Below are 27,640 nucleotides of genomic sequence, written 5' to 3'. Positions count from 1 at the left end.
TCTAACAAGATTAGTTTGGCAATGTGGGCGTTCAAACCCAGTGTACGCGGATGAGAGACTGAGTACTTTCTTGACCTACTCATAGTGTCTGGGAGGGTGAGCTGGACTTGAGAGCTGCATATGGTGGAAGTAGCGGTGGACAGGGCGGACTGAGAGAGGGTTGATGATGGTGATGGAGTTGGTGTTCTTTCTGATGGCCTAGATTCAGTCTTTCGTTGATATAACAGTGGGATTCCCTGACTGCTGTGGCCTTGCAACGACACCTCAACATTTGCTGCTGTGCTAACCAGTGGGCTTACAGTGGGGGAAACAATGTAGCGTTGCTGACTACCTTCTTTGTGATCAGTTGCACATGTGGTACTTGAGGTTTGGTGTTGTGTCCACGCTTGCAAGTGCATGCTGGTTAAATGTCTAAGCATGCAACTGGTATTCAAATTTTTCAGATTTTTCCCTTGGCTAAAGGTCTTTGCGCACTTCTTACAGATAACCTTGGCCTGATCATGAGGATTTTGTTCAAAAAAGTGCCACACTGCACTCTTCCTACTTTGGCAGACATTTTGCGGCCTAGCACGCTGTGATATTTTGACCCTCTGGACAAGCTGTCCAGCAACTCTTTTGATTTTTGGAACCTGTCTTTGGAGTGCTCCGGGCCTGCCAGATAACAGCTGTTGCGATGTCGATGTCTGCTGTGGATGCTCCTCCTCCTCATCTGAGCTATTGGAAGCAGCACCCTCTTCCCCCAATGGATGCCAATCTGGGTCAACAACTGGGTCATCCATCACCTCCTCTTCAATGTCATGTGCACCTTCCTCTGTGTCACCGTGTATGGTGGTATAGTGTGCGGGAAGGGGCACCTGAGTCTCATCAGGGTCAGAATCTGGCTCTGTACACTGCGAGGACAATGTAGTGCTCTGAGTGAATGTACCAGCAGAATCATCTATCAGTGGCTGTGCATCAGTGCACTCCATGTCAGATTCATCTTGGCCTGGGTAATTCACCATTTCACTTGATAATCCGGGCATGGTATGTGAAAACAGCTCCATGGAGTAATCAGTAGTATGGCCTGCGTCATCCTTCAATCTTGGTTGGGGTGAAGGACACAAGGAAAGGTGTGGTTCATGAACATGAGCCTCCAATGACGACTCAGTGCTTTTATTTTTTACAACTTCAGAAGAGGAGGCGATTGAGCTGGAGGCTGAGTCAGCAATGTAAGCCAAAACTTTTTCCTGAAGCTCTGGCTTTAAAAGCGGTTTGCCAACTCCTAGAAAACTAAGCCTTCGAGGCCTTGTGGAGCCAGACGATGACGCAGGCTCAACACCTCCTGCATTCAGTCCTATTTTGCTTTTGCCACTACCATCAGATCCACCACCAACACCATCATTACCAGCTGCCAACCCCCGCCCAATTCCACGGCTTCTTCCACCAGCCTTCCTCATTTTTGGTAGAAATGTAGAAAAAATCCAACAAACTATATAGTAATGTAAAACAAGATACAAGGTGTCTATAGGACAGGGGAGATTTTGAATTTCTGCACACACTTGTGGACACTGGACACTTTTGGATTGTGTGAGGCACACTGAATATCACAGCGCTATGTCACAGGCTCGATGTCGCAGGTGTGAAAAATTTCACTAGAGGATAACGGTGATTTTGAATTTCTGCACACACTTGTGGACACTGGACACTTTTGGATTGTGTGAGGCCCACTGAATATCACAGCGCTATGTCACAGGCTCGATGTCGCAGGTGTGAAAAATGTCACTAGAGGATAATGGAGAATTTGAATTTCTGCACACACTTGTGGACACTGGACACTTTTGGATTGTGTGAGGCCCACTGAATATCACAGCACTATGTCACAGGCTCGATGTCGCAGTTGTGAAAAATGTCACTAGAGGATAACGGAGATTTTGAATTTCTGCACAAACTTGTGGACACTGGACACTTTTGGATTGTGTGAGGCCCACTGAATATCACAGCGCTATGTCACAGGCTCGATGTCGCAGGTGTGAAAAATGTCACTAGAGGATAACGGAGATTTTGAATTTCTGCACACACTTGTGGACACTGGACACTTTTGGATTGTGTGAGGCCCACTGAATATCACAGCGCTATGTCACAGGCTCGATGTCGCAGGTGTGAAAAATGTCACTAGAGGATAACGGAGATTTTGAATTTCTGCACAGACTTGTGGACACTGGACATTCTTGGATTATGTGAGGCCCAGTGAATATCACAGCACTATGTCACAGGCAGAAATTGGCTAGTGTATGACAAACTACAAGGTGTATATAGAATTGGGCAGAATAGGAATCTCCCTAGAGCGTAGGTCTGTAAGAACGGAACAAGTCCTCGACTTATCCTTACAGAGCGACACACAGCTTCACTGTGGCCGTGATAACAGCCGTTACACGGTACTGAGAGAGGAGCGTGCACCTACACGGCTGTCCGGTGTAGGTAGAATTGTCAAGCTCCGTGTTTTTTAAGTATACGGACTGACACACGCTGTCTCTCTATAGTTTTGAATGTGATCAAACAGCAAATATATTTAACTGTTTGAAAACTAGACAAAACTAGAAGGTGCAGGTCTGTAAGAACGGAACATGTCCTCGACTTATCCTTACAGAGTGACACACAGATAGCTTCACTGTAGCTGTGATAACAGCTGTTACACGGTACTGTGTGAGGAGTGTGCACCGCTGTATGGTGTGAAAAAATGCACGCTCAGTACCTCACCAGGACAAAAGAAAAAATTGGGATTGCTTTTAAAAAAGCAGTTTGCAGAGCAGTGGGTAAACAGCAATGCAGCCGTCAGGAAGCCTTAGAAGGCAGCCTAACAACCAACACCGCTGATCCAGCAAAATATAGCCTCCACTTGCACTGCACACACAGTGACTGGTGTGTTGTACAGGCAAAATCGCTAGCAGCAGAAGCAGTTTTTGGTGTCTTCTTCCCTGCCTAACGCTCTCCCTACAAAATCATCAGCAGCAGCAGCTCTCCCTATTCTGAGATCAGCATGAGTAACATGGCGGTCGGTGTGCACGCCCTTTTATACCCCCTGTGACGCCCACCAAAGCAAGCCAATCACTTGCATGCCCTTCTGAAAGATGGTGGTGACCCCTGCCTATGTCATCACGTTGCCCACAGTGTCCGTGGATCCTGATTGGCTGAAAAAGAGCGCCAAACAAACTTTTGAAACGCGACTTTGGCGCTTAAGTCACCGACCTCGTGGCCGACCTCATCCTAGGGTCGGGTTTCGTTTCATGAAACCCGACTTTGCCTAAAGTCGGCGACTTTTGAAATTTTTCGACCCGTTTCGCTCAACTCTACTGAGTTGATATGTTGGCATGCATAAAAACCTGCTGAGATAAATTTAACTTGAAATGGTGAAAAACATTACACTTGCACTTAACCTCCTCGGTCCATTGACCATAGACTCTATAGAGGTATATTCCATCCTATGGATCTGCATCGAATGCAAAATATCAGCCTGACTCTGTTATACCATGATAGGAGTTGTCATTCTGCTACAAGTGTAGCACTACAGGTTGCAGACCCCGTCCCTTGGTATAGGGCATGGGTGCGCATACTTTGGGCTGGGTATCACACGCTACTCACAATTCCATTCTGCGTGACCCCCTATTGTCTGGCATTAGATATGCTTCTCTGTGTCTGGTGTCACCAGATCCAGGAGAACAAAAACCATAAGAGAACCAAAATAAAAAAGAACTATACTCACTTGGCCGTCACCCATCCCACTACTAAGCCCCGCTCCAGTCAAAGAGTCTTCTGCCTAGTGTGACCTCTTCTTCTGCCTGCTGCTGTGTCTTCCTCCAGTTCTTGGAATCTTTAATGCTGACTAGTGCCTACATAGTTATGACGTCTTGATGCACTTAATGACCTACTAAACCTCATATGACGTCATAACATGCATCATGATGATGTTGAACATGATCAGCTTTGAAGAAGTCAAGAGTCTATTTTTTGAAGCAGAGATTGATGCAAACTTGAAACGTGTAATAAAGCAACGATTAGATTATTACCATAGCATGCAATAACTACGTGTCCAGCAGCAGCGCGATCAACCTGAAACGTCCATCTCCTTTTATTTCTCAAGAACTGGAAGACGACACCTCACCTACAGAGGAAAAGGCTGCACTGAACTGAAAATTACCATTGGACTGAAGTGGGGCTGTACAGCTGGACAGATGTGGCCGTGTAGTTCTAATTGTAAATGGTAGGTTTTTGTTTTTATCCCTTCCCGACTTTTATTATCCAGAAGAAACTAATCATAAAAATTAGGATTTGGCCAAATTAAAATCTTTTGTAAAATTTTCAACAAATTTAATTTGCCTCGAACCAATTAGATCATTTCTAAGCAGATGAAGAGGTGGCAATGGATGTGTATGGTTATCCTCTTAGTAGTTTGTAGGAATATTCAAACTTTTTGAACTTTTCAGCAATGAACTTTGGAGAAAGCCTGATCTATGATCTCTTCCTTAAGGAGTGCTATCCAAGGAGAAGAAGACAGGTAGGAGTCCTAAAAAGGAGTCCTAAAAATTAGATCAATTTTTAGTAATTGTCTTGGATTCGAATGCTCCTCTAAGTTTTATTGTGACACGTGGCCGTGGTTTAACCTGAAACATGGCCCTCACAACTGAAAAGGTTGTGCATCCCTGCTGGACATGAGATTTATACATTATAAGCATCCAATATTTTATACTTTTGTATGACACATATGTACGTTATTTTGCTTGTCCACAGAATCCATTTGATATTAGTAATAATGATTGTGACACTAGTTTGTAGTGAACCAGTTGCAGCTATCTCTGATGTTCCCTATTGTTCACTGCTAAACTGTCATCATGATGTGAATGCGGTCAAACAAGACATCAATTAATTGAAGCTAAGAAGAACAGTAGACATTTCCAAAATATCAGAAAAAAAATTAATCTCATTGATCAATGAAAGAACAGGAGGAGCAGTAATCTGCAAGGGAAATTGGAAGCAGGTGTTTAATTCCCCTGCACTGCCCTCGCAGGAGAAGTGAAGCATTGTATAGTGCCTATTGCAGTCTATTCATTGTCTAGTGAACTGGTTGAATCCTACAGGGCAAAAGGTCATTCTTTGTAACTGTTCTCACCTCAGGCTACTTGTTGGATGGCTTTGGAAGCTGTTTACTTTCCTCTCTATGTATTTGTAGTATGTTTGATGCCTGAATATTTATTTCCTTATTCTTTGTTCTATTTATTATATAATGACCTGTGTCATATTCTACTGTTGGAGTCCACATACATGGAATTTCACAATATTTCATGAAATTATAAAATCATATACAGCAACATGTTTAATGGGAGCAATTAGCATGCATATAAATATATGCAGAATGTAATATGAATTTTACCTTGAGATTCATATCTGTTTTACAGTCAACACAGCAGTCAATATTAGTTAGAACACACACACAGCATGAGGTTAGGAAGAAGCCTTCAGAAAGAAAACCGGAAAGAAAATAGATGAATAAAAGCTCCCAAAAAATCTGTTTTGTTAGTATTAAATAGTATATTATTATTATCCTAATGATACTGCAAAAATCACGATATGGTTATAATCTTTTTAGTCTGTTAGGGACTCCTCAAACCATATGCCCATTTACCGGATCTGAATTCCTCCTGATGATAGCTGCTTATCACCTCGGATGTGTCTGAGACTGTATAGCCAAGACTCTTAAATACTCTTTCACTTTCTTCCCAGGTCTTTTGAAAATTTTTCAGTATTTCTTCTGGGGATTCAGTAGTTGAAATGTCGAGCATGTGACCCGATATGACATCTTCGTACGTTGGTGGTGCATGCTTGAATTCAAATCCGGTCTTCATGCCTTCAGCATTCTGTGAAGTTCTTGACCTGGTCACCTTGCTCTCCATCTTTTCAACACCAGAGGCTTGTAATATAGTTTCCGGATGCATCATGGGTTTGAATAAATGTTCTTGACTCTCATCATGCCGGTTCACAAATATTTGCTTGGAAGCATTCTCCCGGTGATCTCTAATCTGTTTTATTGGAACAGTCCTGACTTTCCCTTGTGAAGGTGGCTCAGTAAATACCCTTTGGCCTTCTTTGGGTACTGTCTTTTTTTGCTCACTTTGAAATTTGCTACTCGGAGGTCTAAAATCAGAACTTGCACTTTCCTTCGATTTTGTCATGTGTCCTTCAGTTCCACCTGTTAGGGTAGTCTTCCTATTAAGGTTATCTCCATCTCTCATATAAACATTTTTCATTTTCATATCAAACACCTGATCTGTAGGGATTTTTTTAGTTTTCTGTGAGACTGATCTTCCATCCAAAGTATCCATATCTCGGCCCAGCCATTTTGGAATGTGTGTTGGATCTTTCTCTGAGTGTGTTTGTTGTTTTTCAGACAATCTAGCTTCCTCGTACATTTCTGTTCGGTCTTCTACTGTGCTGACAGTCACTTCTGCAGGAATCGGTGTGGTTCTCAAAGACTCTTTGGTATGGCTTTCTATTTTAAGTTGCCTTCTCAAAGTAGCCGGAGAGTGTACTATTTCACATCTTTTCTCAACTACCACTGGGATAGGAGTGATTGCTCGAGGTTGGGCTGTTCCTTGAGAGAGTTTTACTGTGGTGTCTTTTAGCTTTGCAAGTTGTTCAGAACGACTTTTTTGAGAGGATGGGGAAGGAGATGATGATTTAGGTGTTGTTGAACGGCGTGGTGGCATTGGAATTGTTACTGGGTCTTTTGGGAGTGGAGATGAAGAAGGAACTCTGTCTTTTTGTGGGGAATCAGTACGCCTTACAGTTGATTCTATAGTAATATAAGTAGGTGATGGAGATCTCATCCTCAAGAGAGGAGAGCAAGCCCTAATATCAGTCTGCTTCATATCAGTTGGAAGTCTTCCAAGGTCATTACTGATCTTTCTTTGCCTACTTGTTGTTTCAACTTTTTTTGCAATTGTAGTAATCTGCTTTTGTGATGCTTCACTTTGAGTACTGGATACATTTCTTCGTTTCAAAAATGAAGTGGATTTCATAGCTGCTTGAATATTGTCTTCCAAAGTTGACTTCATGTGCATTGCTTGGTTTTTAATGTAGGATACTTGCTCTGTAAGATCAACCATGCTGCTGGATGCCACCAGATCTGCTATGTTTTTCTTTTTCTCCTGACTGATTAACCAGGTGGGAACAATGCTAAGAAATGTTCTAAATGTGTCAATACTTAAAGTCTGGGGATCTGATTCCAATTTTTTCGCATTAGACACTGTCTGTTGCAGCTCTTCACATTTCCGAAAATATTCAATAACTTCTGATGATTTCAACTCCTGTTTGTTTTGTGTTTCCGAATGGATGTTGAGGCTCCTTTGCAAACATTCTTTTGTGGTGGCTGATTCTTTGACTTTTTGTTCTGTAACACAATTATTGGCAACATTTTCTGATGCTACATGTGGTTCTTTAGGTCGTGATGGTGATGGTGGTGGAAGCGGGGACACTTGTTGATGGATTTGGGGTTTACCAATGGTTTTTTGTTTTTCATTCTGACCAGCAGCTGCGGAGATGTTCTGTTTGACTTCAACTTCACTTTTTATTTGATCTTTTTTGATTTGTAGTTTTCTTTGGAGTTTTGGCGACTCTATAGTTTTGGTCACTGTGCCACCCAAGCCCATAAATTGATTTGGGACTGTTTTAGTTTCTTTCTCATTAGTCATTGCTTGAATGTTACTCATATTCTGAATCTGCTTTTGTTCTGAGCTTTGAGACATAGATTGTGTTTTTAATTCTTGACTTAGCCTATTTTCAGTTTTTTTGCTGCTATGAGACTCTTCAAGGACCCTTTGCCTCATCACAACATCTCTATGATCAACATGCTGCATAACCCATACATTATTTGCAGCTTGAGCAGTCATTTCAAACTTTGCTATTTCTACGTTTTCCCTGTCAACATTACCACTGGTTTTAGGAGAAGACACTCTTGTCACTTCAGACTGATCCTTCTGCTTTGACTTTTCTATCTTGTTAAAAACATGTTTACTTGTATGCTCCTGTATGCTTGATTCTGTAAAACCCTGAGCGTTTTGTTGCTGAATCATTTGGGTTTCTTTTGAGATCATTTGACCTTCCGGGACAGTGCTAGCTATTGTTGCTGATGATGATGACACTGATTGTGTCACATTTTGTTTATTTTTACTATACAACTCTTGAGATGCATCAGAAGAAAGTATATTGTTATTTCTGTTTACTTGGAATTGTGTATTGATTGCCTCTTTTGTTGGCGCTCCTGCTATTTTTGAAGAATCTGTTGTCAATGAATGGATGGACTTACTCTCTGCTGAGACCTGTCTTCTTTGTACTCCAGGAGATGTTGATATATAAACTTGAGAACCAGTCTTATTCTTAGTTTTCTCCATTTCTTCTCTTTGTTGACGGTATTTTTCCTCTGCAATCATTAAAGGAGTCTTAAATTTTCTGACATATGTTTTTGGTTTCGGTGTTGGAGTTTCAGCTGGAGACATCATACATGGAGTGAACAACTTTCTCTTGGGTTTTAATGTTTGTTCATGAATTTTTTCTAATTCACGATCGCAGGTCAATTGATCTAAGTCTTGTTCATTTAACTGAGGGGTGTTCACATTTTCCGCGTGCACCAAAGTCATTGTTCCTGAGATGGATGTCTTACTTTCATTTACTTGGCTACTCTCCATGCTTTTCGTGTTGAGTTTTGATATTTGGTTTACATTATCTTGGGTTGAAGATGAAGGAATAACTTTTTTCTTGGATTTTAAAGACTCCTCATGGATTCTTTCAAGTTCTTGATCACAAACTATTTGATCATAGTCTTGGGCAGTTGAATGACTAAAGTCCTCAATTTTCTTACTGAATTCTTGATCTTGAGCAAAGACTTTAGAATCAGAAAATAAAGTCTGAGTTTTTAATTCTGGAGATATGACTGGTGAATACAACATTCTTTGCTTGGAAATTAAGCTTATTTGATTATTTACGGCTATGTTTGTATGAAATTCTGATTGTTCAGAATAATCTGAATTAGACTGATCGATGTTAAATATTTGCTCACTTTCAGAAGTCTTTAATTGTTTTGCCAATGTTTTGCTTTCATTAGCCTTTGTGCTTGACATAGTTCCTGATTTAGTGTGAAAGATGGGCAGTTTAGACTTTGGAAACACATCAGGTCCTTGATTTACTATCTTCTTAGATTTTTCCTTTTCAGTAGATTTTTGTGCTAATTCTTTATTTGATTGTTCTGCAGTAAATCTGCTTAATTGAGTCCTTGATTCTTTGCTGTTAGTGAATGTTTTCTCATGAGCTTGAAAGCCAGTTTTTCTAACAGTTGACTCTTTGTTTTGCTGTTTGGATTTTATAGTTGGTGGTAGAGGTGGAATTTCTGGTGGAGGTGGAAAAATGTCACTTTCCAACTTATCTATTACTGGTGGGGGAGGAGATGGAAAATACTCAGGTTCAGTGTATGCTTTAAGAGAAATTGGAGTTGGCAATGGTGGTGGTGGCGGTGGTGGTGGTGTAGGTGCAAGTGGAGGTGCTTCCACACAAGGCTGTAGCTGTGGTGGGGGAGGAGGAAAGCTAATTAATGTATTTCCCATATCACTTGTAGCTTTCATATTCTTTGTAAGCTGATGACTATCCCTGGTAGATATATTTTTACTGCTTTTGCTCCTCTCTTGGACAGCTTTTCTTTTGATCACATGTTTACCTTGATTTTCTTTTTCCAAGAAAAACTTATCCATTGAGCGATCTTCTTTCTGTGCAATATCTACATTGTTATTGATAGTATCCAAAACCTGTGCATTCTGAATGTTGAATGTATTGCCTGAAATAATTTTTTTTGACTGATTTGTTTCTTGTTTCTGACCAAGGTCTAATTTTTGGAAGTTTCTAGTATCAGTCACATTCACAACAGTGGTTTTAGATGTGTTGGCACTGGAAACCAGCTTACTTTCATTCATTATCTTATTTTGATTGATTAGGTCTATATGTGACTTCTCTTTTTGCAGCTTGTTAAAGTCTTGAGCAGAGCAACTTTGCTCTTCAGGAAATTCTATAATTTGGGCATCTGAACAGGTCTTACTTTTGTTCCAGGTTTTGCTCGTTGAAGATTTTTGGGAATTATACATTTCTCTCTGTTCAGCTTTTCTTGTGGTTGTCGCTTTTTGCTGCAAAGCATTAATATTCTGTGTATTTTTGTAAGCGGCTTTTATGTTTGTATCTGAAACGTTGTACTGTGAATTATTAACATTTTGTAAACCTCTCTGATCAGTTGTGGATATTTGCTGGTTATCAATACCCACAGTAATCTCTTTGGAAGCCTCCATGCCTCCTGTATGAGAAAATTCTTTTTCTTCACTAGATTGTAGAAACGTTTTCATTGTGTTCTTCACATTGCCTTCAATGCTTGCACTCCGTTGGACTACCTGAGAGGAAGGCTGTAGTAATGTCTTCATGGTACCTTTTACATCACCTTGAATGCTGACCTGATGTTGTACATAGTTTTGTTCTGTAGAAGAGTCCAACAGACTTTGCTTGGTTGCACTTATATCACCTCTGATTATATTGTCTTTTTCTATTTGCTTTACAGACTGTTGTGCTTCTTTCAAAGACTGTAATGCAGCCTCAACATTGCCATGAATAACCTCCTCCTTAACAAACTCAGTCTTCTGCTTTACAGCTTTTTCTAAAGAATCAATGGTTCCTTGAATATCTCCAGGGATGACATCTGGCTTTTCCGTATCCTTGACTTGATACTGTGTTTCGGTAAGAGACTTCAGTGTTGCTGGGAGATCAGCTTTGATAATCTCTTCTCTCTGTACCACTGCAGTCTGATTTATGGCTTGGCTGAGAGAACTTAAGGTTGCTTGCAAATTACCTTTAACAATTTCTTCTTTATTTGCATCAAATGATTTATTCTCTGGCTCAGTCATAAAAACCTTAACTGTATTATATACGTCTCCAGGGATGATATCTGTTTCATCAACAGTTCGTTCAACTTGGGATCGTTGCCGCTTAAGCAATAATTTTGTACCTTCAACATCACCTCCAAGAATGTCTTCATTGTTATTTTCCACCTCTACATCCTCAAATTCTCCGTGTAGTTTTTTTAAGTAATCTAATGCCCCAGATTCAATGCAAGTAGTAAAAAATTGTACATTTCCTCTTTCCGAATCTTCTATTCTGACCTTATCTTTCGTCTCATCAGATATAACAGAGGTCTTTAAGTTGTAAATTGCACGTTTTATATCTCCACTCACTACTTCATCCCGCTGAATATCACGGTTGTCATCCTTATTAAATAGCGAGTAGATCGTCATTTTTATATCACCTTTCTCGCTCTCTTGAATAAGGATTCCTTGCTTCACAAAATTTTCACTTCTGAGAAGATTTTTTATTGCTTCCTGAATATCTCCTCCAATAATGTCTTCCCGCATTGATTGTATATCAGTTGATTGATTAATTAGTTGTGATTTTGTCAAATTGATGTTGCCCTTTTCTTCCTCATTCAACAGAACTGTTCTTTCAGTCGATGATTGCTGAGACAGCAAGTTCATCATTATGTTTCGAAGATCTCCCCTTATAATCTCTTGCTTTTCTATCTTTGGAATTTCCTGATTCATAAGATGAAATTTGGCCATACGGACATCGCCGATTTCATCTGCTTCCAAAATAATCCCATGTGACTTTACCATTTCTTGGCTGTACAGTTCTTTTAGTGTTTCTTGGATACTCTTTCCAACGACTTCTTGTTTCTCTATTTTGAATTCATTAAATTCATGTATTGGTGTGGTCTCAAAAAGCCACGTGGTTGTTCTAACATCAGCTTGTGGAATATCTTCCTTCAGTGTTTTTTTCTCACTTTCATCAATTTCTTGGATTGAGTCCAAGTTTTTATTTTCAAAAAGCCACACATATTCTTGTACATCTCCCTTTTGAATATCTTCCATTGTTACTCTCTTTATGTCCTCATAATTTTCTCCATGAAGTTCATTGAGAGTGTGGGTTTCGAACAACCAAGTAGATGTCTTAACGTTGCCCTTTTTTATCTCACTAATGTTCACAGTTCGCACAACCTGGCTCTTTTTCTCATTTTCGAATAGCTCTTTATTACCTCTCACATCTCCACCTAGAATATTTTCAGTGGTGTATAAATCTGATTTATCCTCATCAGAAATCTTATCTAGAGGATGAGTTTCAAATCTCCATCTTACAGAACTCACATCCCCTCTTTGAATATCCTCCTGAGTCACAGCTTTGATAACAAACACTTCATTGGAATCATTGATAGAGTCTAAAGGCTTTGTTTCAAACAGCCATCTTGTTCCACGAACATTACCATCAATTACCTCTTCTTTTTTTACCGTTGTAACTTCATGGTAAAATCCTTCTTTATCCTGAATAGCATAAAGGGGCTGAGTTTCAAACAACATAGTATAATTTTTCACATCACCTTTTAATATTTCATCCACATTTACTGTTCTGTTGGTAGTTTCTGAACTCTCATCCTTAATTTGGTCTAAAGAAAAAGTTTCAAATATGAAACATCCTTTTTTAACATTCCCACCTTGAACATCTGTTATTGTGTATATTTCTTTATTTTGCTCATAATTTTCATTGATCTCATCGATAGAATGATTCTCAAAAAGCCATCGACAATTCAAGACATTTCCCTTTTGGACATCTTCAGATTTGACATTTTTTATTCTTTCGAGAACTTCTTGTGAACTAGAACTAATTTGATCTAGTGCTTGGTTTTCAAAAATATATTTCATAGAAGAGACATCTCCAGACTGAACATCAATTTCAACCACTCTTTTGAAGTTTTTCTTCTCTTCTCCTTGTATTTGTTCTATATTTTGTGTCTCAAAGAGGAAGCAAACTGATTGCACATCTCTACCTATGACTTCCTCCTTCTCCAAATGTGTAGACCTTTCTGATTCATCTTGTATTGCGTCAAGTGCTTGAGTTTCAAAAAGCCAAGTGCAAGTTTTCACATCTCCCTTCTGAATCTCCTCACTGCTTGTCAACGTTACTTGTTTTTCATACAGGTCTCCCATTGGTTGTGTTTCAAATAACCATTTACATGTTTTCACATCACCTTTGACAATATCATTTCTCTGTTTTTGTATTAACTCTTCACCTTCAGTATGGCTAAAGTATTTAATAGAATCTAGTGGCTGTGTCTCGAAAAGCCACTTTCCCTTTTTGACATCACCAGATTGTACTTCTTGTGAAGAGATTCCTCTGATCACTTGGTAGTTCTCAACACTTTCTCCAAATTGATCAATTGGGATTGTTTCAAACATCCATTGATATGTCCTTACATCTCCTCTGACTACTTCTTCTTGACGAATTGTTTTAACTTCATGATAATGTCCAAACTTATCTTGTATAGCATACAGAGGTGTTGTTTCAAAAAGTTTCTTGTTAATCTGTACTGCCCCCTTGTCAACATTTTCTATCTGAATTTTATAGGAGGAATCAAATGTTTGCCAGTCTTCCCTCTCAAATGCATTTCTGCAGGTACTAACATCTCCTTTCTGGATTTCATCATGTTGGACAGTCCTAATATGTTCTTTTTTTTCCTCCCGAATCTGTTCAAGAGGACGTGTTTCAAAAATCCATCTTTGATGGCGAACGTCCCCTTTTTCCTCTTCGGTGGTGATAACTTTTTTAAGTTTACCTACTTCATCATTTTCCTTAAGTTCATCCATTGGAAAATTTTCAAATAGATATTTTGTATTACTGACATTACCACCTATAATCTCCTCACCCTCTAGAGGCCTTTCATTAGCATTGTCTTTCAAAATATCCATCGGAAGGGTTTCAAAAATCCAACATTTTTGATACACATCTGAACCAATAATGGCTTCCTTTTCAGTAACAGAATTGTCATCTTCTTTAATTGTGTCCAAGGGTCGTGTCTCGAATAGCCATTTTGCCTTTCCTACACCACCTTTAATACTCTCCTCCATAGATATGCCCTTGACAACTTTGATCTGAGCTTTATCTTGATTAATCATGTCCAAAGGTTGTGTTTCGAACATCCATCTGGCTGTTTTAACATCTCCTTTTTCAATGTCTTCTTTACAGACAGTTGTTATTTCAAGTACTTTTCCAGAACTGTCTTGTAAGACATATTTAGGGTCAGTTTCAAATTGTTTTACAGTTCTTTTCACATCGCCTTTAAACTCTTGAAGTTCCGATTTTAGTCTCAGTATACTCATTTCATCAGAAGAAAGTGACCTGTCATTGTACCGAGTTTCAAAGAAGTATCTACCAGCTTTTACATCTCCACCATGAATATCTTCAGAAGTAAAAACTGTGTCAGAATCATTTTCCTTGTAAATTTTGTTCAGAGCATCTAATGGCTGTGTTTCAAACAACCATGTTGCAGTTCGTACGTCTCCTCTTGCAAGCTCTGGTACTTTTTCAGCTTTTTCCAAAACGCTTGAAGAATCCACTCCAAGGGCATGAATTGGCTGTGTCTCAAACATCCATGTTGTATATTTGACATCTCCTCCGGCTATAATTTCTTGTTCTCCGATGGTTTTAATATGACTTTGTTCAGGCGACTCATCTTTAATGGTATCTAAAGGTTGATTTTCAAAAACCCACCTCATAGACTGCACCTCTCCTTTCAAGATTTCATCCCATTCCAAATATTCTCTTTCAGGACTAAGACATTTTTGGGGGCTGCCAGCAGGATTTTCAAACACGGATCTTGTATGTTGAACCTCACCTTTTTGATCATATTGACTAGTTTCAATATCAGAAACCTGAGTAATATATTCTTTTTCTAAACTCTTTCTCACTTCCGGGTGGATATGTTTATATAAACGTTTCAGCTCATACAAGTTTCTTTGCTTTGAGTATACATCTTTGGGGGCACATGATGCATTTCTTTCAGTAGAGTTTGGAGGTTCTGGGGACTGGGAAAAATCTGCTATTTCATCTGTCTCTAAAATATCTGGAGGAGGAGGAGGAGGAAGTGGAAACTCTTCTAAACTTCCAAAACGGACAGACTTAGTTTGAGCAGACTTTGCTGAGTGTTCTGTTTTCAATGATGAACATATACCGTCATGGACTCTGCTTGCCGTGGCAGAAATGTTGGTATTTACCACTGGCCATTCAAATTCTGGATGGTCATTATGTATCTTGAGGGAATAAAATACAATGATTTAAGCTCCCAGATTTACAATTGCTTTAATAGTAAATTATTGATTGACTATGATTTAATCAGTAACAGTTTAGAAATATTTAAAGTGGATCCACCATTTCTTAACTTTTTGACAATTTATAGTGACCTCAGAAGTTTTGCTCTGTGGGGTTCCAGGTGCTGGGACTCTTACTGAGTGTTTGTAGGAAGGAGTATAATCTAAGGGGTAGCATTACTCCTTGTGGAGAGTGACAAGTCAGACCTAGCATGTCAGAGTGAGGAGACTTATACACCATGCATGCTCCTCTAGGAAATTAAATATGCAAATTGCTTCTTCAGAGAGGAAAAGGACTTGAACTGTCTGCAAATTGAGATTCTGGTTTGACTTTAACCCTAAATCAAATGGCAAGGCTCGTTAAAGGGTCGATATTGACTTTTAGGATTGCTACTTCCAATAGGTGGCGCTAGTGTTGAAGTCTTCTTCCTCTTTGAAGAGACAATTTGCTTATGAAGGAGTAGAAAAGTAGAAAGTTTCTGATCAGCTCTGTATAACACTCCTTCTCTTTGGAGCATGTGGTGAAAGGAGCATATAGAAAGTTTATGAGTCAGTACACTCTCCAATGAGAGCTGATGGAGTCTGAAGCAAAGTCTGAACAACTGTGTCGGACAACGGTGCCAAGGGTCTACTAGTGACACTAAATATAAGGATTCACTGTTCAGCTATGGGCAAAATAACCTAATCCTAGAAAAGAAATGTACTTATGTTTCTATATGGGTAGTTTAATTAATAAATGATTAGCTAATGCTTGTATGTACTGTATAAATACTGAATCAAGTGTTTCAGCACTGCTCATTAACACGTCTTCACAGTTGCCCACCAGGGGATTCCCCTGCTTTCCTGCTGGCCAGTCCAAGCCTTCCAAACAAAGGAACTCAGCTGAGACTTTTTAGCCATTTGTTTTAGCAATCCGTGATGAGTTTTACACCTGGATCCCGACTGATCAAAACTTCTCATCTTAATATGATAAGTTGAAAGTTTACAAAAATGATAGTCACACTTTAAATTTGCATATGATATGCATGAATGCACTTGAAATATAGTAAAAATAAAAGAGCTGAATCTATCAGATGCTGCAGAGGATAGTTACTATAAATCACATTTCTTTTTGTAAGGTACACAAGCTCATACAATATCTGCAGTTCTCTAACATCCCTTCTTTAGCAAAATTCTAAATTAATAAATGGTCTTTGTAGATGTAATTAGCAGGCTGCTGTGAAAATTATATAGTAATCTACAAGTTTTCCAGTATTCCGATTGCGCAGCTACTGGCAGGTATTTCATATTCCTATAACATTAAGACCACACAAAGTACAGTACATTGATTCAGATTGTTGGTGCAAAATCTGCACCCAAAATCTAGAGTAAATTCACTACATCTGAACATGGACTACAGTGGCTTGCGAAAGTATTCACCTCCTTTTGCTTTTTAACTATTTTGTTACATTACAACCTATGTTTACATATTTTTGTAATCCAATTTGGGTGTGATGCATCAGCGCTAAATACTCAAAGTTTGTGAAGTGAGAAAAATATAGGCATAAATGAAAGTTATGCGATCAAATAGCTAAAAATTGGCATGTGCATATGTATTCACCCCTTTTGCGATGAAGCCCCTAAAAATTTCTGCATAGCTACACATGCTTAGCTAACAAAAGTGCCCCTTTGTGCAATCTAAGGGTCACATGTCTTTCAGTATATAGACTTTACCTTTTCTGAAAGGCCACAGAGGCTGCAACACCATTAAGCAAGAGGAACCACTAACCAAACACCATGAAGACCAAAGAGATCTCCAACAAGTCAAGGACAAAGTTTGTTGAGAAGAACAAGTCAGGGTTGGATTAAAAAAAATATCCCCGAAACACCGTCAAATCCACTGTCATCAAATGGAAAGCACATGGTACCACAACAAACCTTACAAGAGAGGGCCGCCCACCAAAACTCTCAGCCCGGGCAAGGAGGGCATAAATCAGAGAGAAAGCCCAGAGACCAAAGGTAACCGTGAAGAGCTGCAGAGGTCCCAAACAGAGACTGGAGTATCTGTCCATACGAGCACAGTAAGCAATACAATCCATAGAGGTGGGCATTATGGAAGAGTGGGCAGAAAAAAGCCTCTACTTACACACAAAAACTGTATGGCTCATTTTGAGCTTGCCAAAAGACATGTGAGAGACTCTCCAAATGTATGGAGGAAGGTGCTGTGATCAAATGTAACTAAAATTGAACTTTGTGGCCACTAAGGTAAATGCTATGTCTGGCGCCAAATCAACACCGCTCATAACCCCAAGAACACTATCCCCACAGTGAAACATAGTGGTGGCAGCATCATGCTGTGGGGATGTTTTTTGGTAGCAAGAACAGGGAAAATGATCTGAGGTGATGATGGATTTTATTTATTTATTTTACTCATTTATATAGCGCCATTAATTCCACAGCACTTTACATACAATGGATGATGAGAAATATAGGGATATTCTTGAGCAAAACCTGTTTCAGTCAGCGATTCGAGACTGGAATAGAGGTTCACCTTCCAACAAGACAATGACCCAAAGTATACTCCTAAAACAACACTCGAGTTGTTTAAGGGGAAACTTGTAAATCTTTCGGAGTGGCCTAGTCAAAGCCCAGACCTTAATCCAAATGAGATTCTGTGGTCAGACCTGAAGATTGCTGTTCCCCAGAGGAAACCATCTAACTTGAAAGAGATATTTGTTGTTTGCTTCACAATAAAAATAAAACCAAATGTTCACAGTTATAGGCATGTTCTTAACATGAACTGATGCAAACCCTCAATAAATCCAGTGAAATTCTAGGCTGTGAGACGGCAAAACACAAAAAAATGCCAAAGGGGTGAATACTTTGCAAGCCACTGTCTGTCATAGCCAATTTTATATAGAGCATTTCTAAACTATATGAACTTGTGAACCCTCAAATAAGATTTAAATTTAACCCTTAAGGCTAATCAAAATGCAAAAACACTGCAGGTAAAATAGTCAAGTTTCCCTCTGCTACATTTTTAGATATACAGCTAGGTTAGAAAAAGAATGGAAGAGGTTGTCCCCTTTCAGAAACTATTACTTTCCCTCTCGGAGGTTCACCGCTTGCTTTCTGCTACTGTCCCGCTATTTGTTGTTTGTCTACAGTGCTGACAGGGCTGCAGCCAATCAGTGAGCTCAGCGTTCTGTGCTGTCTATATGGGTACAGTGATTGACTGCAAAGCTGTCAATGTGACATCAGGCTGCAGACAAACAACAAAGACTGGGGCAGTGGTGGACAGCTGGGGCTGGACCCGGGAACAGTAAGTAAGTATGCTTCTATTTTTCGCAGCTTATTACAAGTTTTCTGGAGAGGAGACAACATCTCTCGGTGAAAAATAGATAACGCAGTAGATAAAGCTCATTCATACAGACATACAAATGATCATTTCTAATGTAATTTTCTAGCTATCTCATTCCTATTTTATTAACTTGCGAGAGACACCAGACAGAACAGTACCTTCATCTGTTTCCCTTGCGAGGCGGCAGCTCCACCAACACTCGTGCTTTTTTCTTTGAGAGTTTTCTCAAACTGTTCCTTAAGGACTTGTGCAGAAATTTTAGGCAATTCCATATAACCTGTTAAAACATGAAATCATAAATAATACACAAATATTAATTTATTATTAGTACAATTATTAAATAGTTATTATTTTACCATGTCTTCCCAAGTGTAAGGCAATCCGTTAATGTGGACATCGTTATTACCTTTGATACTAGATTAACTGTTTAGAGTTTTGCCTTCAGATGTGCCCTTCCTAAAATTTTCTCTTGGTCCACCATTTCTAAAAATGTTGCCATAGTGGTGAGAGGCTTATTCTGTACGTGTCTATATGTGGCCACCTAGTGGTTGTAATAGGAGTTGCAGAATTTCAAAGGTACTAGCATCTCACAAGTCTTTAAAGGGAATCTGTCGGCAGGTTTTTGTTATTTTATCTGAGAGCAGCATAATGTAGGTGTAGAGAGCCTGATTCCAGGGACGTGTCACTTGCCCAGTAGGTTGTGGTAGTTTCAATACATTCAGTGTTTTATCAGCAAGAAATTATCAGTGCAGGACTAGGTGCCATGTGCAGAGCAGTCAGGTTAATCTGTGTAACCCCACCCCCAACACTGATTGACAGTTTTCTGACAAAGCACACTGTAAACAGAAAACTGCCAATCAGGGGTGTGGGCGGGGCTATACAAGGCTCAGCTTTCTGAGCAGTGCTAGATCTACAAAAGATAAAACAGAGATTCTATATAAACTGGATCAAGCAGTCGAGTAAGCGATGCATTTCTAGAATCAGGGACTCTGCCCCTATTTCATGTTGATCTCAAATTCTATAGCAAAATCCTGCTGACAGAATCCCTTTAAAGGGGCTGTCTCAAATTCAACAATAGGTAAAATTGTAAAGTGCTTGAAAAAATGGCCAATTTTGCAATTTACCCATTTTTAAAAATCCTCTTCTCTAGGATGGATGGTTATTGCAGAGAAAGGGAGACACAAAAGCGCAATAGGGTCTTACCCGTGTTACAAAGAGAGATTCCACTTAAGAAATTTGCTCACCTGATTAGGGTAAGAGAAAGCATATAGTCTGGCCGCTGCTGCAGATCCACAGGTCCTCAACGACCAGAAGAAATAACGTATTCGGGGTTTATTTGTAGTTATATTCCGCGCTGCCGCAAGAAAGTATTCCAGGAGATCAATGTCATTGATCTCCTGGAATACTTTCTTGCGGCAGCGCGGAATATAACTACAAATTCCCCTGAATACGCTAGGATGGATGGTGGCAGTTTTAATTTTATATTGCATGGTCCATTCCCTATGTTTACAGCCCTGTGCTATCCCAAGTTGGCAAGAAACGCATGGTGCAGCAGGATCTCTGCACGCGATACTCTGAAGCTGGCCAGATTGCTAGATCGGACTTCCGTCTACCTGCGGTTCTCCCATCCTGCGGAGGCAAAGCACTCATCTGACATCCAGCCACTGACAATATTTGGGGCCATAGATTTGGTCTGAGTGCTATCCCTGAAAACAATAGACCGCTTTAAACCAATGCTATTTAATGAGGCTTCCACATGAACGGTTTTTTTTTTCAAGAACCAAACGTGAGCTTGAAAAAGTTGCAGAACGCACTAGTTTCTTCTATGTACTGGATGAGACTCGAACATTCAAGTCTATGGGTGCACATAAAAAAAACCCCATCAGATTCCGTATGTAGAGCTTCTGATTTTTATGGATACGATGAAATTCTTTAACATAGGAAACTGTATTTAGTCTTGTAGATTTTTAATAACTGCTGATAAGTGATGTGCGAGTATGCTCGTTGCTCGGGTTTTTCCGAGCATGCTCGGGTGACCTCCGAGCATTTTGGCATGCTCGGAGATATAGCTTTCGTCGCCTCAGCTACATGATTTACGACTGCTAGACAGCTTGAATACATGTGTAGAATGCCTGTTTGTTAGGGAATTCCCACATGTATTGATCCTGTCTACAAGTCACAAATCATGCAGCTGAGACGACGAAAACTAAATCTCCGAGCACGCCAAAATACTCGGAGATCACCAGAGCATGCTTGGGGAAAACCCGACAAACGAGTATACTCGCTCATCACTACCGCTAATGCATAAATAGGGACTGCACACCGATGACAAATGAGATCCAACTTGGAAATTTTGTATACACTCATGTGGACCTACCCTTACACATACAAAACTATTCCACTGCTTATGTTTAATTGTTCTGGATCATCACAAAGACTTTTTTCAATATATAAAGTATGACCAGCTTTGGAAAACAAATTAAAATCTGATTTTGCAATACTTTGTCGGGAGAAGTTTATGCTATACGAGTCGTTATATGGCTGCCAAGCGGTTGCATCCTGTCAAGGGTTTTGCTAGAACTAATGAAATTCGTGGAAAGGTAGGGGTGGATACATCTGTGCAGCATAAGTGCCGATAGCTGGCACAAGGGCGACTATTATTGGAAACTGCTGCAGAATATGTTGGCGCTATATAAATAAATTCATTATTATTATCAGTTTTTATTTCTTCTGAAGGTGATTTATATTATTTTTTGTATCTTTTTCTAGATTCATACATTGCTTGTTATTATTTTACGATTATAAAGCCATTTTTTTTCCATTGATTTTCAAAGTAAAAATACTAGGCTCATCAGGTCCAAGACGTATATTGCATACAGCTTATATTGTGAAATCAGGTTATAGATTTGCTTTAATGATTTCGGAGCTGCTTCGGTGTCTCGTGCTGTCAACGTTCCATGGAACTATGAGAAAAGTCCCACCAAACAACGCTGCATGGGATATTGTGCTGACCGCTGTAAAGAAGTAGTTGATTTCTTGTAAAAAATCAATCCTGTATCTGTGACTGGAGTTGTATCTGCGGAACGTGCAATACATAGATTTCCACAAGCCTCTTTCAGATAAATTTTACAGTGGCAGAATTTTCTCCAACAAATCTCTACTGCGTAAAGTATATGCCTCCCTCTGAGTCTTCAGTCCTTTCCTATAACATATCAATGTTTCTGAACTTTAAGATTTTGACATTTATGTATTAAATGTTCTGGCAGCAATTAGTTGTAATTGTACTATGTGTCCCAGATGTCTAATGACATTTATTGTTCTGCACTTCTGCTTTCTTAATAATATTCCCTGGTGGCTACTGCTTGGCAGAAGTCCTGGATACAGTTTGTAGTGAGATAAGTATTTCTCTCTAGACGTCTATATCAGGAGATCGATGAAGGCTTTACATTCGTGAACTATTATATCGAAAGAAAAAGGGCAGGTCACCGCTGTATTTAGCGCCGTACATTTAGACTCCGTTGTCAATTTAGTCATGCACTTCTTTTAAGGAGTAACAGATCGAGATGAGCGGTTCAGGCATCATTCAAATTCTCCTGTTTTTTTCCCCAAGAAGTTCCATTTTGCTCCTCAGTCTTCGGTCCTCTCCTCGTTGCATCTTCAGAGCCGAAATCCCCACATTCTGAAAACGCAGCTTCCTGGTTTGCTAGGCCCAGGAGGATCCTGTGCACGTACCGCAACCTTTGCAGCACAAGTAATGGCATCAAACGCCTGAATCCAAGTTAAAACAAATTACAAAAAAAAAAAATCAACTTTTTGGCAAATGCCGATTTTTGTAAAATTTGAATAGAATTGAATACCACTTGAATTTATTCACTCATCTCTAGTAAAAGACAACACACAATATAATTGTTATTTTATATGGTATTTATTAAAGCAGACATTTCAGTGGAACCTACAAGTAGAGATGAGGGGGATCTAACAAAATTTGTATTTGGCAAATTGTGCCAATTTTACAGTGAAATTCAATTCACCATAATGTTATTTTCTGTGAAAGTAATGTTCTCTACTAGGCAGACACAACGTATAAAAATACGGTCCGTTTTTTTACGGACGTAATGCGCAGAAATGTTCCCTAAACAATGATCCGTATGTCATCTAATTGTCATGCGAGGATGCGATTTTCTCGCATCTAAGCATCCGTATGACATCCGTATGCCGAGATTTTCTCACCGGCTTGCAAAATGAACATATAATGGATCCCAATGACAGGTTAAAACACAAACAAAACAATACATATATACACAGAGAATATATATATGTATATACACTCACTGGCCACTTTATTAGGTACACCATGCTAGTAAGGGGTTGGACCCCCTTTTGCCTTCAGAACTGCCTCAATTCTTCATGGCAGAGATTCAACAAGGTGCTGGAAGCATTCCTCAGAGATTTTGGACCATATTGACATGATGGCATCACACAGTTGGCGCAGATTTGTCGGCTGCACATCCCTGATGCGAATCTCCCGTTCCACCACATCCCAAAGATGCTCTATTGGATTGAGATCTGGTGACTGAGGAGGCCATTTGAGTACAGTAAACTCATTGTCATGTTCAAGAAACCAATCTGAGATGATTCGAGCTTTATGACATGGCGCATTATCCTGCTGAAAGTAGCCATCAGATGTTGGGTACATTGTGGTCATAAAGGGATGGACATGGTCAGCAACAATACTCAGGTAGGCTGTGGCGTTGCAACGATGCTCAATTGGTACCAAGGGGCCCAAAGAGTGCCCAGAAAAAATTCCCCACACCATGACACCACCACCACCAGCCTGAACCGTTGATACAAGGCAGGATGGATCCATGCTTTCATGTTGTTTACGCCAAATTCTGACCCTACCATCCGAATGTCGCAGCAGAAATCGAGACTCATCAGACCAGGCAACGTTTTTCCAATCTTCTACTGTCCAATTTCGATGAGCTTGTGCAAATTGTAGCCTCAGTTTCCTGTTCTTAGCTGAGAGGAGTGGTACCCAGTGTGGTCTTCTGCTGCTGTAGCCCATCTGCCTCAAAGTTCGACGCACTGTGCGTTCAGAGATGCTCTTCTGCCTACCTTGGTTGTAACGGGTGGCAATTTGAGTCACTGTTGCCTTTCTATCAGCTCGAACCAGTCTGCCCATTCTCCTCTGACCTCTGGCATCAACATGGCATTTCCGGCCACAGAACTGCCGCTCACTGGATTTTTTTTCTTTTTCGGACCATTCTCTGTAAACCCTAGAGATGGTTGTGCGTGAAAATCCCAGTAGATCAGCAGTTTCTGAAATTCTCAGACCAGCCCTACTGGCACCAACAATCATGCCACGTTCAAAGGCACTCAAATCACCTTTCTTCCCCATACTGATGCTCGGTTTGAACTGCAGGAGATTGTCTTGACCATGTCTACATGCCTAAATGCACTGAGTTGCCGCCATGTGATTGGCTGATTAGAAATTAAGTCTTAACACACAGTTGGACAGGTGTACCTAATAAAGTGGCCAGTGAGTGTGTATATATATATATATATATATATATATATATATATATTCATTCCAAAAAAGGCAGCACTCCATAGTAACTTTTTTCAAAGTGGTAGGTGAGTTTTATTCAGCCCACATATCAAGGCAACGTTTCCGCTAAATCAATTGTCGGCTTCTGTAAAATCAATACAAAACCCGACATGAAATGACACATGGTTTACATACAGTAAACCATTTCATTTCATTTAGTTTTTTATATGTCTTTGACTAATAATTAGATTAGGGTATGTGTGTAAAATTTTGGACATATAGGTGTTAAATGAATGGGTAAATTCGTTGTAAAAAATTGCGTGGGCTCCCACTGTATTTTCTCGGCCAGAGAGGGAAAGCCAGTGAGTGAGGGCAGATATTAATAGCCTAGAGAGGGACCATTGTTTTTGCCCACCCTGGCTAAAAAAATCTGCCCCAGCCACCCCAGAAATGGCGCATCTATAAGAAGCACCAATTCCGGCACTTAGCCTCTCTATTCCCATTGCCTTTACCTACATGTCACAAATTTTGCACACATACCCTAATCTAATTATTAACCAAAGACATCTAAAAAACGAAATGAAATGGTTTACTGTAAGTAAGCCATGTGTCATTTCATGTCGGGTTTTGTAATGATTTTACTGAAGCCGGCAATAGATTTAGCGGCTATTATGCTATGTAGAACTCGATGAAATATATATACTGTGTGTATATATATATATATATATGTGTGTGTGCCTCAATGATGTGTATGTGTGTATATATATATATATATATATATATATATATATTCAAACAATGTGAAAAACTTATAGCCAGCTCACCATAAAGGAGTTCCTCTTGATGCAGTAATCGGTGTTCACCCTATGCTTTGCACGGATCCAGGCAGGGAGTATGCCCCAAGAAATAGAAATATGAGGAAATTGGGATCCAGTAAAAGGATGAAAGTTCACCAGATTTGTAAGAACTTCTTCTTTATTAATCCATTATGTCATAAAAATATATGAGGAACTCCAATCAATTAGTAGCATTCCAGCAAGGGACTACATGTTTCAGCACTATGTGCCTTCCTCACGGTCCTATTTGAACTGAGCTCCAACACTAGCAATATATCCTCCTTTGTGGAACATATTCAAATGACCCTTAATTAAAAACAGTGGAACAAAACAATTAAAAACATCTGAGTAGATGGTTGAAACTCAGTTCAAAAATGTTGCTAGAAAAATACCTATATTGAACATGTTTTATACATAGACAAATGATATAAACATTTAGTAATGAATCAACAATAATATGGAATAACTGCCACAAAAAGCAACAATATATAAACATATATGAAAAGATGCATGATCTAAACATCAGAAACAATCACAAAAATAACTCTCAGAAGGTATAATATCATAGAGTAGGTTTAGGATAAAGATATAATCTTTTATGAATTCATACATGAACTCTATCCCTTTTCTTTTCCTCTCCCTTTCCTCTTTTCCTCCTTCTCCCTAAAAAAAAATAAATATTAATATTCTTTTATTTCTTACCTAATATTGTGTAATGAGATCCATTCTACTGTTCAGTCCGTCTGGAACTCTAGTCTCTAATAAAAAGATAAAAAGATCCACCTACTTTCTCTGGATAGGATTTTACTTTTAAAGTCACCACCCCTATGTGGTTTTGTAACCACCTCTATTCCCCTAAAGGAAAAACTTTTTAAATCTCCTTTATGCACATTCGCAAAGTGTTTGGAAACCGCAGAGGCTCCTGCAATAGGCAAATTATCTGAATCCGACAAATGTTTTCGTATACGCTGTTTCAATGAATTAGTGGTGCAACCCACATATTGGAGTCCGCAAATATTGCAATCAATAAGATATATTACATTTTCTGTATTACAATTAATAAAGGAAAAAATCTCAAAGTTTTTTCCATTTTTTATAGAAGAAAATGTTTTTGTTTTAAAAATATATTTGCAACACTTACAGATTTTTGCACCACAACCATAACAGCCTACAATTTTCATCCAATTTTGTTTCAATTTTTTGTCTGGATCAGTAAATAAGCTTGCCGTCAACATAGAACCTATAGTAGGAGCTCTCCTCGCAACAAATTTAATTGAGTGTTTTTTTAATATTTCTTTCAATTCACCACTTTGCTCTAAAATGGGCAAATGTTTTTTAATAATGGAGATTATTTCTTGATACTGTGGACTAAATTTGGTGCTAAAAACTATACCCAAATCATTTTTTTTCTTTGATATTTTTATATTCCAACAATTCCTGTCTATTTAAGTTGTCTACTATGCCTCTCGCTCTTTTTAGAGACCAGTTTGGGTAACCCCTAGATTTTAATCTTTTTACCAAAAGTTCAGATTCTTTCATATAAGTATCTTTTTCTGTCTTATTTCTTTTCGTTCTAATCAGTTCACCAGTGGGTATATTCCTAATTACATGATTAGCATGACATGAGTTTGCCATCAATATACTGTTCACAGCTGTAGATTTACGATAGGGTTCCACCAACACTTTTTTTCGATTCGAATCTAATTTCAAGGTCAAATCCAAAAAATTGATTGACAACTCATTCATGTGGCATGTGAATTTGAGATTAAAACTATTGTTGTTTAAATATGAAAAGAAGGAGGATGCTAAATCCTTCTTCCCCCTCCACACAAAAACCAAATCATCAATGAAACGTCCCAAACAAAAAATGTTAGATCTAAATGGATTATTAAGATGAAAAATATACCTCTCCTCCCATACTGACATAGTTAAATTTGTTAAAGATGGTGAAAATTTGGCCCCCATGCTCACTCCCTGTATCTGTAAATAATATTTCTCTTCAAAAACAAAATAATTATGAGTGAGCAATACTCTTGAAAAACAATCCTTGTCCTATAGTAAATAGGGATGTTGAAAGGTTATTTACGTTTGAAGAACAGGTGGGTTTGTATAATTTGAGACAATTGGAATCTGAAAGCTCCAAAGAATACCAGATTAATTTAAATAATTAGTTTAATTGATGATTTGGTTTTTGTGTGGAGGGGGAAGAAGGATTTAGCATCCTCCTTCTTTTCATATTTAAACAACAATAGTTTTAATCTCAAATTCACATGCCACATGAATGAGTTGTCAATCAATTTTTTGGATTTGACCTTGAAATTAGATTCGAATCGAAAAAAAGCGTTGGTGGAACCCTATCGTAAATCTACAGCTGTGAACAGTATATTGATGGCAAACTCATGTCATGCTAATCATGTAATTAGGAATATACCCACTGGTGAACTGATTAGAACGAAAAGAAATAAGACAGAAAAAGATACTTATATGAAAGAATCTGAACTTTTGGTAAAAAGATTAAAATCTAGGGGTTACCCAAACTGGTCTCTAAAAAGAGCGAGAGGCATAGTAGACAACTTAAATAGACAGGAATTGTTGGAATATAAAAATATCAAAGAAAAAAAATGATTTGGGTATAGTTTTTAGCACCAAATTTAGTCCACAGTATCAAGAA

At 38.9% G+C, this 27,640-nt stretch overlaps 1 protein-coding gene across 2 annotated transcripts in view; it reads right to left on the bottom strand.

Moving 5' to 3' along the window:
• The window catches only part of XIRP2 (xin actin binding repeat containing 2), a 211,409-nt gene that overhangs the window by 10,461 nt on the left and 173,308 nt on the right, over positions 1 to 27,640 (bottom strand). For both annotated transcript variants that reach the window (XM_073545792.1, XM_073545793.1), the window contains exons 6-7: positions 18,744 to 18,862; positions 5,657 to 15,188 (exon numbers count right to left, since the gene is read on the bottom strand). In XM_073545792.1, the coding sequence (XP_073401893.1) occupies positions 5,657 to 15,188; positions 18,744 to 18,862 (9,651 nt within the window). The remainder of the gene's footprint in view (positions 1 to 5,656; positions 15,189 to 18,743; positions 18,863 to 27,640) is intronic.

The sequence above is a fragment of the Dendrobates tinctorius genome, unplaced genomic scaffold, assembly GCF_039654945.1.
Source record: "Dendrobates tinctorius isolate UK_male_01 unplaced genomic scaffold, ASM3965494v1 ptg000143l, whole genome shotgun sequence".
Taxonomy (NCBI): Eukaryota; Metazoa; Chordata; class Amphibia; order Anura; family Dendrobatidae; genus Dendrobates; species Dendrobates tinctorius.
The sequence above is the reverse complement of the archived record's forward strand: the minus strand, read 5'-3'. Positions and strand labels throughout refer to the sequence as shown.